Source organism: Centroberyx affinis, unplaced genomic scaffold (genome assembly GCF_046629955.1).
Source record: "Centroberyx affinis isolate AG114_WGS23_722 - 3 ecotype Tasmania unplaced genomic scaffold, CSIRO-AGI_Caff_v1 ptg004123l_1, whole genome shotgun sequence".
Classification (NCBI taxonomy): domain Eukaryota; kingdom Metazoa; phylum Chordata; class Actinopteri; order Beryciformes; family Berycidae; genus Centroberyx; species Centroberyx affinis.
Window position 1 is genome coordinate 138,186 of NW_027281897.1, and position 10,009 is coordinate 148,194.

A 10,009-nucleotide genomic window follows, 5' to 3' on the forward strand; every position below is an offset into this window, starting at 1 on the left:
AGGGTTCACAAGCGGCAGTGCTGCTGGGTCTCACTCGCTTCAAAACTTGAAATGCCTTCTTGCTGCTGATTGGCCCGAGCTGAAAATGGGAAGCGTTAGTGCTGCCTTCACGTGCTTCCCGTAAGCGCCTACTTTTGAGTACCAAGTTGTAAGCACGACTTTTTGGTGCATTTAAGTGCGGGGATAACAAAATAAACCATGCAACAGTGTCGGTAGCTGTTGGCTTATTTGAATAATAAACCAGGCGGCACAGAGCTACTTTAGTGTTGCAGCTGCGGAATGAAGATGAGGAAAGGGGCATCAGGCCTGTAACTGATAATGACAAAAAAATACATAGGCTACATTTTGACTGTAGACACGGCTTCTATGCTCTCCGCCCCTTAAATTTCACACCTAGCAAATCAGGTATCATAAGAAATAACACTTCCATGGGAAATTCCTGTTTTCTCGCCTTCAAGTGCGACCAAGCAGTACCAGCGAAATTCCGACAGCACTTGAAGGCAGCATAAGGCCAACATTAAAACTGAAGAAATGTTCTCACTTACAGAGAGGTGTGAGAGACAGCGTAGGCCTGGTGACAGTGGACATAGTCACTTTTATGTTTCAGTGTATGCTAACCCCCACCCCCCAACTCTCTCTCTCTCTCTCTCTCTCTCTCTCTCTCTCTCTCTCTCTCGCCCTCTGTCTCACACATACACAAACACTTGGTTTGTAGTGGCTTTTAGTGTAAATTCAAATATTCAGTTCCTAAATCATAAACTGCACACCCACATTAAAGTTGTCTATGTAACCACACCTGCAGTGCCTGTACGTGCAGTAGTTCACATGAAAATGCATCATAGTCACAGCCAGGGTTGTAGCGCCTCCTGCTGTTCATTTTGTGAAGGTGTAAGTACAGTATACAGGCTTACGCTATCTTCCTCCCATATAAGGTAATTAATGGCTGTAGCAGGGCCGTTATGCACCTTCATTGTATCACTCAGTCTTCAAACAGGGTGACTTGATCTTGACTTTCTGTGGGTCCAAAACATAAGAAAGTGCAATCAGTGATAAGCAAATAACTCTCAAATGACTCATCATGTGGCCAAGTTGCTTATCACAACATTCCCCTTCTTCTCAGGCCAGTGTAAGAGGTAATATGAGGACAGAATGTGTTCGGGCTTGTTGTTTTCCTGAACCTTATGGTTTCAATTTCAGCTGTTGTGAGAACTACTATATAGCATTTATTCCTTCCAAGGTTGAATTTCTGTTGGCTATTTAGAACACATTTTTATTGCAGCTTTGGTGATGCAGTGAAAAAACTAAATTTCTGATCTTTTCACAAACATTCATCTCGTATCTGAATTGTGTCTATGTGATTTAAGTGGATTGCATTTCCACCTGATATTAAAATGCATCTCCAGTTTTCTCTTTTGTGTGAATTGTGTGAATGTACTGTATATCAGAGTATATGTTTGCATGTGTGTGTGTTTATTTGTGTGTGTGTGAGAGAGAAAGACAGAAGGAATGAAAAAGAGGCTATTCTTGTGTATGTGCGAGTGTGTATCAGGGAGTGTATGTGTGTGTGTGTGTGAGAGAGAGAGAGGACGAAAGAGAGAGAGAGAGAGAGAGAAAGAGAGAGAATTATGATCATGTCCTCTAATCAAATTCATTTATTGCTTGCACTAACGGTAAGTGTCACCAGAGGTTATGTGAATTGCCTGTTGAAGTACCCAGAGACTCTCTCAGACACACATTCACACACACACACACACACACACACACACACACACACACACACACACACACACACACACACACACACACACACACACAAGCACTTGTATTACTATACATGTGAGGACCTTCCACTGAGTATTGCCTAAACCCCAACATTGGAATACAAATACATAACATCAACCTTTACCCTTAAAAGTGATAATCTGCAAAATCCCTGTTTTATTATTTTGTCGTCATCTTTGGTGCTCTTCACAGAGATCCCCTGTCAATCAAACAGTGTGGCCAGCATGTCTGCTCTTTTCTTTGTCTGTTCAGCAATGGTGGCTTATTAAAAAAAAACTTTTGCTGCTGCCAGAAGTGTATAACGCATCATTATGTGCGCCAAAAGATTTTACCCAGGAAAGACCTACCAGACACTAGATCTAACTGATCAGCAACCAATCGTAGAACAGAATGATGTAAGACAAACACAAGGAAGCAGAGCAAAGCACAAGACACACAATAACATGTTTTAGCAAGACATAGCATACCTATTTTACCTAACCTCCCCGGCACCACCAACCTTATCTGTTATAGGCTGAATCACTACTGTGTTATATCACTCAGCAATAGAGAGCAGCAAAAAGGACATTTATTGATATGAAATGTCACAGAATATTCCTTTAACCCGTAATATATTGTTTTCAAAATGAGGATCGACCTTAATGCCCTCTATCCTCAAAAGACCAAATGTCATTAAACCAGACCAAACCAGACAGAAACCAATATACACAAGTAATAATCATGGCAATATAATTACGCGCACACACACAGACACATACACACACACACACACACACACACACACACACACACACACACACACACACACACACACACACACACACACACTTACACGATGTTATGAAGAAGTACAGGATGCTGTTTTCTGAACTTTATGGATCTATTTAATAAATTCTCCATCCTGTCAGAAACAGTCTGTTCTCTTCCCACAGACACTGAAACTGGATTACAACTGACATCAATAAATTTACAAATTTAATGTTTTATTGATTTCCTGTGGCCCATTTATTTGTGTATGTGTGTGTGTGTGTGTGCCTCTGTCTGTGTGTGTGTGTGTGTGTGTGTGTGTGAGGCAGAGAGAGAGAGATGCATGTGTGAGTGTTTTGTAATCCCCCAAGTCTATGTTAATTTAAATTTGAAACCCAAATGCATGTTTGTTGATGCAGCTTGATGTCCTCCGTCCTGCCAATCACTTTGTTCCTGTCATCCTCAGCACCCGTCTGCCTGTTAGTTGGGTAACACCAAGCCCAGCTGTAACAGAAACACACAGCCCGTTATGATGAATTACTGTTGGCCGGCAGCTATCAAACACAACAAAGAATCACCAGTGAACCAACAAAGTATATGTGTTTCTGTCAGCTTCAATGCTCAAATTAATAGCATTTTATATTATACAGTATAGCTCTGTTGCACTTTGTATTGCTGTATCTGCTGTGTTTATGTTTTACTCACTATTTGCTGCTAGTATCAGAATGATTTTTCACCTGTAATGAAATACATTCTACCAACTATCCTGTGTGGCACTAAAAGGAACTTGAATTTGAAGCAAGCGGTACCATGAATCATCGATTAGACTATAATAACATTTCTTTATCTATACTTCTCCCACTTGAATTTTGCACATTTCATTGATCTAAAAATATTTTCAAAAAGCAGTTATCTAGGATGTTGTGTGTGCTTTGTCTATGCAACATACTCTAGCTGGAAAGGTAATTCTAGAAATGTATTTGAAGGTCCACATTTAAAGTCACAGTAGAAATCTAGTATTTACTCCCTTGTTTCACTTTGACAAAACTGGTTCAATGGCCAATGACTCTAAATGCATGTTTGATGGTTTCTCATCTACACCACAATAATGGAAAGTGTCAGGAGAGATTAGAAGCATTTGAAACAAAGAGTTTCACACCACAATCAGATATCTAAGTCCTGGGTTGACAACATTATAACGTTTTAACAGATCAGAGAGTCTATATTTCAGCGATATTGCATGATGAATTTAAGGTATAGTGATATCTTCTCCCAAAACGGATCCATAGCAATTTGGAGCTGAACTCTTCAGAGATACACATCTGCCAGCAGATAGAAAGCATGTGGGGAGGTTTTGTCTTTGAATACTCTGTGTAACTGTGAAGCATTTTGACAGGTGCTGATATTGCAGCACTGAGTACCTTGTCTGGGCTTATGTTGGGGCACATCCAGTTGTACAGGTAATAGTGAAGGTTCTTGTCACTGATGCTGAATTTGAGCTTCTCCAGAAAGCACTTGTTCTCCATCACATCGAGAGCAGTGAAGACGTCAAAACCTTTCTGTCAGAGAGAGAGGAGAAGGAGAGAGAGAGAGAGAGAGAGAGAGAGAGAGAGAGGCAGGAAAAGAGAGAGAAAGTGAGATTTCACTTTTTACACAAAGACCTATTGAAATAATTGTTGATAATGGTTGTAGATAATGATAATAACACTATTCAAATTACAGCCTCTAACATAGAATACATTGTTCATTTAACTGCACTTTCTTTCTAGTTTGGAGGCACAGTAATCCAAAACTACCTGAAATTATTCAGGTTACATTACTGGAATGTTATGAATTGTGGTGGATCATGTTACCGATTACATTTTTGAGCAAGGGTGTCAGTAATCTGTGACGGATGACTAACTTCTGTGTATCCATACAAACTCACATATGCACATGCTGAATGTATTTGCATTTATAGTGTGTTCATGTTTAGTCTACTGTCATTCAGTCCGTCTTTCCTGGTAAATTACTTGGTAAATGATAGCGACTCTGACTCTGACACACTCACAGCTTTAGCCAGGACCAGTGCGTCCTCCATGAGGTCGGCCAGGTCCGCGGCAGTGGAGACGAGGTAAAGGAGATGAGCTGCTTTCAGGCCGGTGTGGACTGGATGGTTCAACACCCTGTTTGAGACGCTGTAGAAACTCACCGCAGCTGTCAGCGTGCCATCAGCAGCCTGTGTGTGGGCAGGGGAGGGGAATTAAAAACGATCAATTAACTTGTGCAGAGAAGTTATTTAATCAGTCTTAAAATGTTAATTTTCTTACTTTAAGTGAAAAAATCTCCCAGTAGGGTGAGAAAATTTTGCTTGCTTCCAAAGCAGCTTGTTTAAAGATATTGTCTTAAAACAAGTGGAATGTTCTGTCTTACTTCAAGATATTGGCAGTTGTTTCAAGAAAATTAGTTACACAAGTGAAACTGCAATGGAAACAAGCAAAATTGCCACTGAGACTGAATGCAAAATCAAATGACTTGTGAGGATTGTCTGAAACTATTATGCATTTGAAATGATGCGTGGCAGTCTTGGCATTGTAAGCCCATGATTATTTGGCTTTTAACATTTTAATATCAATTTAAAAGGAGTTGCTAAGTAACACAGGCAGTCAAACCTGGGGTATTTGCAGGATTATCCATGCCTATTCAACTTTTACACAGCCTATTTAAGTGTTTTTGCTCATCAAACAAAAATGGGAAATATACAAAGCCCTACAAGGAAAATGTCTTTTATCTGCTTCTGAATGCATTGCCTTCATGTTTTTCCCTTGCTTAGTGCTCCAACAGCCTTGTGATTGCTCCTGTAAATCGTTTGCCCTTAGACATTCTTCAAATCCTGGTTCCCACTCACACAAAAACCAACCACTCTAGCAATGTTACAACCTAAGCCTCTTTATAAGTCAGAGACACCCCTGTATTTGAGCAACTGGAAGGTCTGACCTCCACCACATAGGTGTCAATCACATTCTCCCTTGGCAACAGCCAGTGTTGTGCGTCCTGCAGAGACAGGACGGGGCTGAGGTGGAACTTGTGGAGGTTTGCCTGGAGTAGGGAGTGTATCCCCACAGCATCCTCTCTGGTCGCAGGACGCAGACCTGCTGTCTTCGTCACCTTAGTAGATGAAGTAGATGGAAAGAAAAAAAGTAGAGGGACTGATAAATTTATGCTGAGATATTTCAATAAAACACTTCAGTAACAAGAAAGATGATATTAAAGTGACATTAAGGAGGTGCGTTATTAGGAGTTCATGACACTTCAAAACAATATCTTTAAATAATTTGAATGCTGCGTAGGGTGACAAGTGGTCAAAGAGACATCCCATAAGTGAAAGCTCACAGGTTTGAGCTTTGTCCTTGAGCAAGACATTGAACTTTCATTGTCACCCTGGATAGGAGTGTCAGCTGAATGCCTAAAATGTCTTTTCTTACATATTTAAATGGGAATTTGGCTTATAGATTAATCTACTTTGATTACACGTAAAAATGGGTAAGTATTAAGTATACTTCTTATACCTGCTTCAATCAACACATTTATGCTGTGAGCTCTTGGTGGGCTGGTCTATAGTGGCACTAACAGGTATCTGCCTCAGGGGGGCAGCACATACTAACCTCAGGCAGACGGTTGAGCTTTAGAGCTCTCTGCAGGCTCATGTTCTGTCTCAGACCGGGATAGCTCACATCCATCAGCTTACGGGGGTTCAGAGACCGATGCCAGTAGCTGATACAACGAACACACACAGATGTGCGCATGCACACACACAAATAACAGAATACAGAATGTAAAGCTCTTACCAAAGACTCTAAAACACACTTTATATGTCAAGGACCCCTATAAAGACACATATGAGGCCCTACTTTAAAAGACTTTGCTATTTCCAGACCTGATTTAGTAGCAAACTGTAACACCCATGACCAGAATAGTGAGAATACATGTCACTTTCTTATTACATTTGAATCAAATGTTGATCAACCCAAATACTGGAGCATACAGACGAGTACCTGCAGGTGCCTAGTGGTGTGGGCAGCACTATGCCAGCTGTGTAGACGGCCTGGTAGAGGCCCTGCTGGTTGACCCGTCTGGTCAGCTCTCGGATCAGAACTGGACTCATCCGCTTGTGGCGCAGCTTCTTGTGGACACACAGGAGTTTGACGTGTGCCATCCGCTTCTCCCTGGAGAACACATTCTGTCATGAAGCCTGTTTTGGGGGTTTGTTTTGAGACATTTGCAAAAAATATTGTATGCCTACACTGCTTTGAATACTATGCATGAACCAGCTTGGTACAATATGCCACCAAAGAAAGGCATCAGGAAAGCCTTGGCCAGACATATAAAGCATCTTAAACTATGTCACTACTACTACTACTATGGCATGCTAATATATTACTTATCTGATACAATATACTGTATCATGTGGAAAAGTAGTTGTAGAGAAATAGAAGAACTTATAGACTACTTCCTTGAGTAGAGTAGAGTTCCACAATGCATATAAACAACAAGCAAATCTATCTATCTATCTATCTATCTATCTATGAGCTACTCACGTGTCATATATGCGGAAATCAGCAGGAACAGCAGCAATGAAGCCGACTAGCTTCTTATTGGTGTTTACTCTCACACCACAGTGCCACTGGGCCAGCCAGTTAGGAGGCTGCAGAACCCTTGAGAGGAAGTGAGTGACAACAGTCTGCAAAATGACTGTGAACAAATGCAAGTAAGGGCGGTTTAACAAAGTCTGATTATTAGGCATACAATTTCCCAGTGAAAGAAATGAGAATGAAATGACTGAGCTTAATACATACACTAGCGTTTCTCAACCTCAGGGGTAGGGATCTGTGCCAGCTCCTTGGATGCTTGTGCTAATTATTTTTTCAAAGTAAATGTTATTATGTTTTGATGTAAGTGGTCTCTGAAGGCAGAGATACCATTTTTTTTGCAAATCACAGAGAAAAAAAGGCAGTAGCCAAGAAATTAGAGGAGCGGGCTTGTGACTGATATGTCGCTGGTGCGAGCTGGGACATTTGGGTAGGGGGAATGAAAGACAACATGCTGCCCCCTTAAGACACTAAACCCCCAATTCCTTCAGTGCAGTGACTCAGTGGCTGACAAAAGTATAGACTGCGGTTGTACTGGGCCGCTTCAAGGTGTGCAGGTATGAAACTGTATGAATGTGAAGCAGGCTGGTGCTGAATTACAGCTTCCCCTGGATAAATAAAAGGTCAAAAAGAAAAAAAAAAAGAAAGCTATGAATCAAAAGGAGAAATTGCCCATGCTTCAAACTTACCATTGCAGGTATTCTGGAGAGAAGTCAGATCTGATAGTGTTGTCATCTTCTTCCATGTAGTTCTCATTTAGTAGAGTGCATAGCTCTGTTAGCTGAATGACAGAGGGAAAACACATTGAAATGCCTTGTAGGATCAGAGAATCTATGCTACTGAGTCCATCTCCCACTAAATGTTTTGTGACCCTGGGATCAATGGGAAATAAACCAGTCTTTCTTAATTCCTTAAAAGCTGGCATTTAACAGATATGACTTTTCCGACGATATAGTACATAAGTAACCCACCGCAGCAGGACTGGTCAGGTCCAGAGTGTCCCAGGAGAAACCTTGGGGTAGAGAGTAGGGCTCTTCACGCACTCTGGCCTCACCCTCCACTATTGGGCCATGGGTCGTAATACTGTCACCTGAGGAAACAAAGAGTTCTGCACCACAATTTGTTCCTCAATATTTTACTGATATTGACTGATAACATTTTGTCAGGTAGTGATTTTTTAATGTATACTGTAGAATGTTTTTGGTGTTGACAATAGATTACGACACAATAGTCATCCTGTGATGTCCACTCCAAAAAAAAAAAATCTTAGAAAAACATGTCAAAGTTGAATTGCAGAGAAAAAAATGTAAATCTACTTTAAAATATAGAAATTAGTATGTACTGTGATACAGAGGCTACAGTTTTACAGGCTACAGTCTTTGAGTTAGGAGACTTTTACTCTGCTGCATCTGAAAGCAAATGTGATTCTTTTTATTGCACTATATTTTATGAAAAAAAACAAAGCAGTAACTAGTCGTTTCTAAGAAAAAGGGCTTTGTATTTAAAAAACGCAATTGTTTCATCAAAAAATATATCATGCATTGTTTTACCCTGAAGCAGCCAATATGTTTCTGTACATTCAGTAACACATACTTTGATATTTGAGTGGATTTCTGAGCCAAGGACGTCTTATTCTTTTATTATTCCAGCACAACATTTCTGCTTTTACTCAAGTAAAGACTCAAAGTATTCATTCCACCAGTGGTTGTCATTACAGGGTGTGTGCTCCTTACCCAGTTTGGGGACAGGTTGTGTGTCCCAGAAGTGGTAGGTGTGTCCCTTGGCCTGCTGCAGGGTCTTGGGCAGAGTCTGGCCCAGGGAGAAGAGGTGGAGGGCTCTCTGGATCTCCTGCTGCTTCTCCTCTGGCAGAGCATCCAGCTGGGACGGGATGGGACGGGACAGATAATTTATTAATCCCCAAGAGGAAGTTTGGCTGTCACACAGCAGCTAGTAATCACATGGACAGACGAAACAAATGGAAGTCCAACCCATAAAAAGGCTTGACTATCCATACCCACAGTGAAAACAGAGAATTACAGACAGTAGAGAAAACAGGCAAGCTTAATTAAAATATACAACTTTGGTGGACCCTACAGTGTTGTCAGCATGGGTTGCCTCAATAGGAATAGCATGTGGCTGTGTATTGCCATATTGTACCATTCTTGGGGGAAAAGCATAATGTGTAGCATTGGATTGGAAACATGTGAAAGACCACAAAGAAACCTTCTTTTCCTAAGCTGACCAAAAAGAGAAAAGGAGGTACTCAGTGAAGCAAACTAGTTGTGTGACATTATTCCTCATTAAATTTCACTAAATTCCTTGTGAGATATTTTTTTTTGTTTACTTTGTTTGCTCACAGCCCTATTTTATATTCCCACAGTTATACAAAAAGCAGTTATACAAAGTACGATGTGTGACTTAGTGTATACAGTAGATATAAGCACGAGTTTATGAGCATGCACTTAGAGACTAACAAGCACACACACACACACACACACACACACACACACACACACACACACACACACACACATAAAGACACAAACCATGGCAAATGGGTCTCTGGGTCCCTCTGGCCTCCAGGCATCTTCCTTCTTTTGCTTTTTTTTGCTCTTTTTCAGACTTCCACTGTCCTCTTCCACTGTCAGCTTCTCATCACTAAAAGACATTTCCATGCATTGACATTTCTGCATATTCAATCTCACCAACAACTTATTTTAACCAATATTGCAACGAGTCATAACATCAAGATTTCTACAACCTTTTTTCTTATTAATTTTCTTTCATACAGTAACTTATGGAAAGGATAGTTACTTACGGCACGTTGGAATCATTCATTGTACAGAAGTGAG

The 10,009-nt window shown here is 40.7% G+C and overlaps 1 protein-coding gene across 2 annotated transcripts; it reads right to left on the bottom strand.

Annotated features, from left to right (window-relative positions):
- Nucleotides 1-2,681: 2,681 nt before the first annotated feature.
- Nucleotides 2,682-10,003, bottom strand: LOC139663804 (glycylpeptide N-tetradecanoyltransferase 1-like). Of its 2 annotated transcripts, none has more exons than XM_071542551.1 (12): nucleotides 9,976-10,003; nucleotides 9,704-9,815; nucleotides 8,891-9,035; nucleotides 8,129-8,247; nucleotides 7,847-7,938; nucleotides 7,107-7,223; nucleotides 6,564-6,734; nucleotides 6,174-6,282; nucleotides 5,506-5,676; nucleotides 4,580-4,747; nucleotides 3,951-4,088; nucleotides 2,682-3,033 (listed from the first exon to the last, which is right to left on the bottom strand). In XM_071542551.1, exons 1-12 carry the CDS (start codon nucleotides 9,993-9,995, stop codon nucleotides 3,010-3,012), a joined length of 1,386 nt encoding a protein of 461 aa, XP_071398652.1. In that variant the 5' UTR covers nucleotides 9,996-10,003; the 3' UTR covers nucleotides 2,682-3,009. The 2 variants fall into 2 exon arrangements, with proteins under 2 accessions (XP_071398652.1, XP_071398650.1); XM_071542549.1 differs by having other exon boundaries at nucleotides 8,129-8,265.
- Between the last annotated feature and the right edge of the window lie 6 nt (nucleotides 10,004-10,009).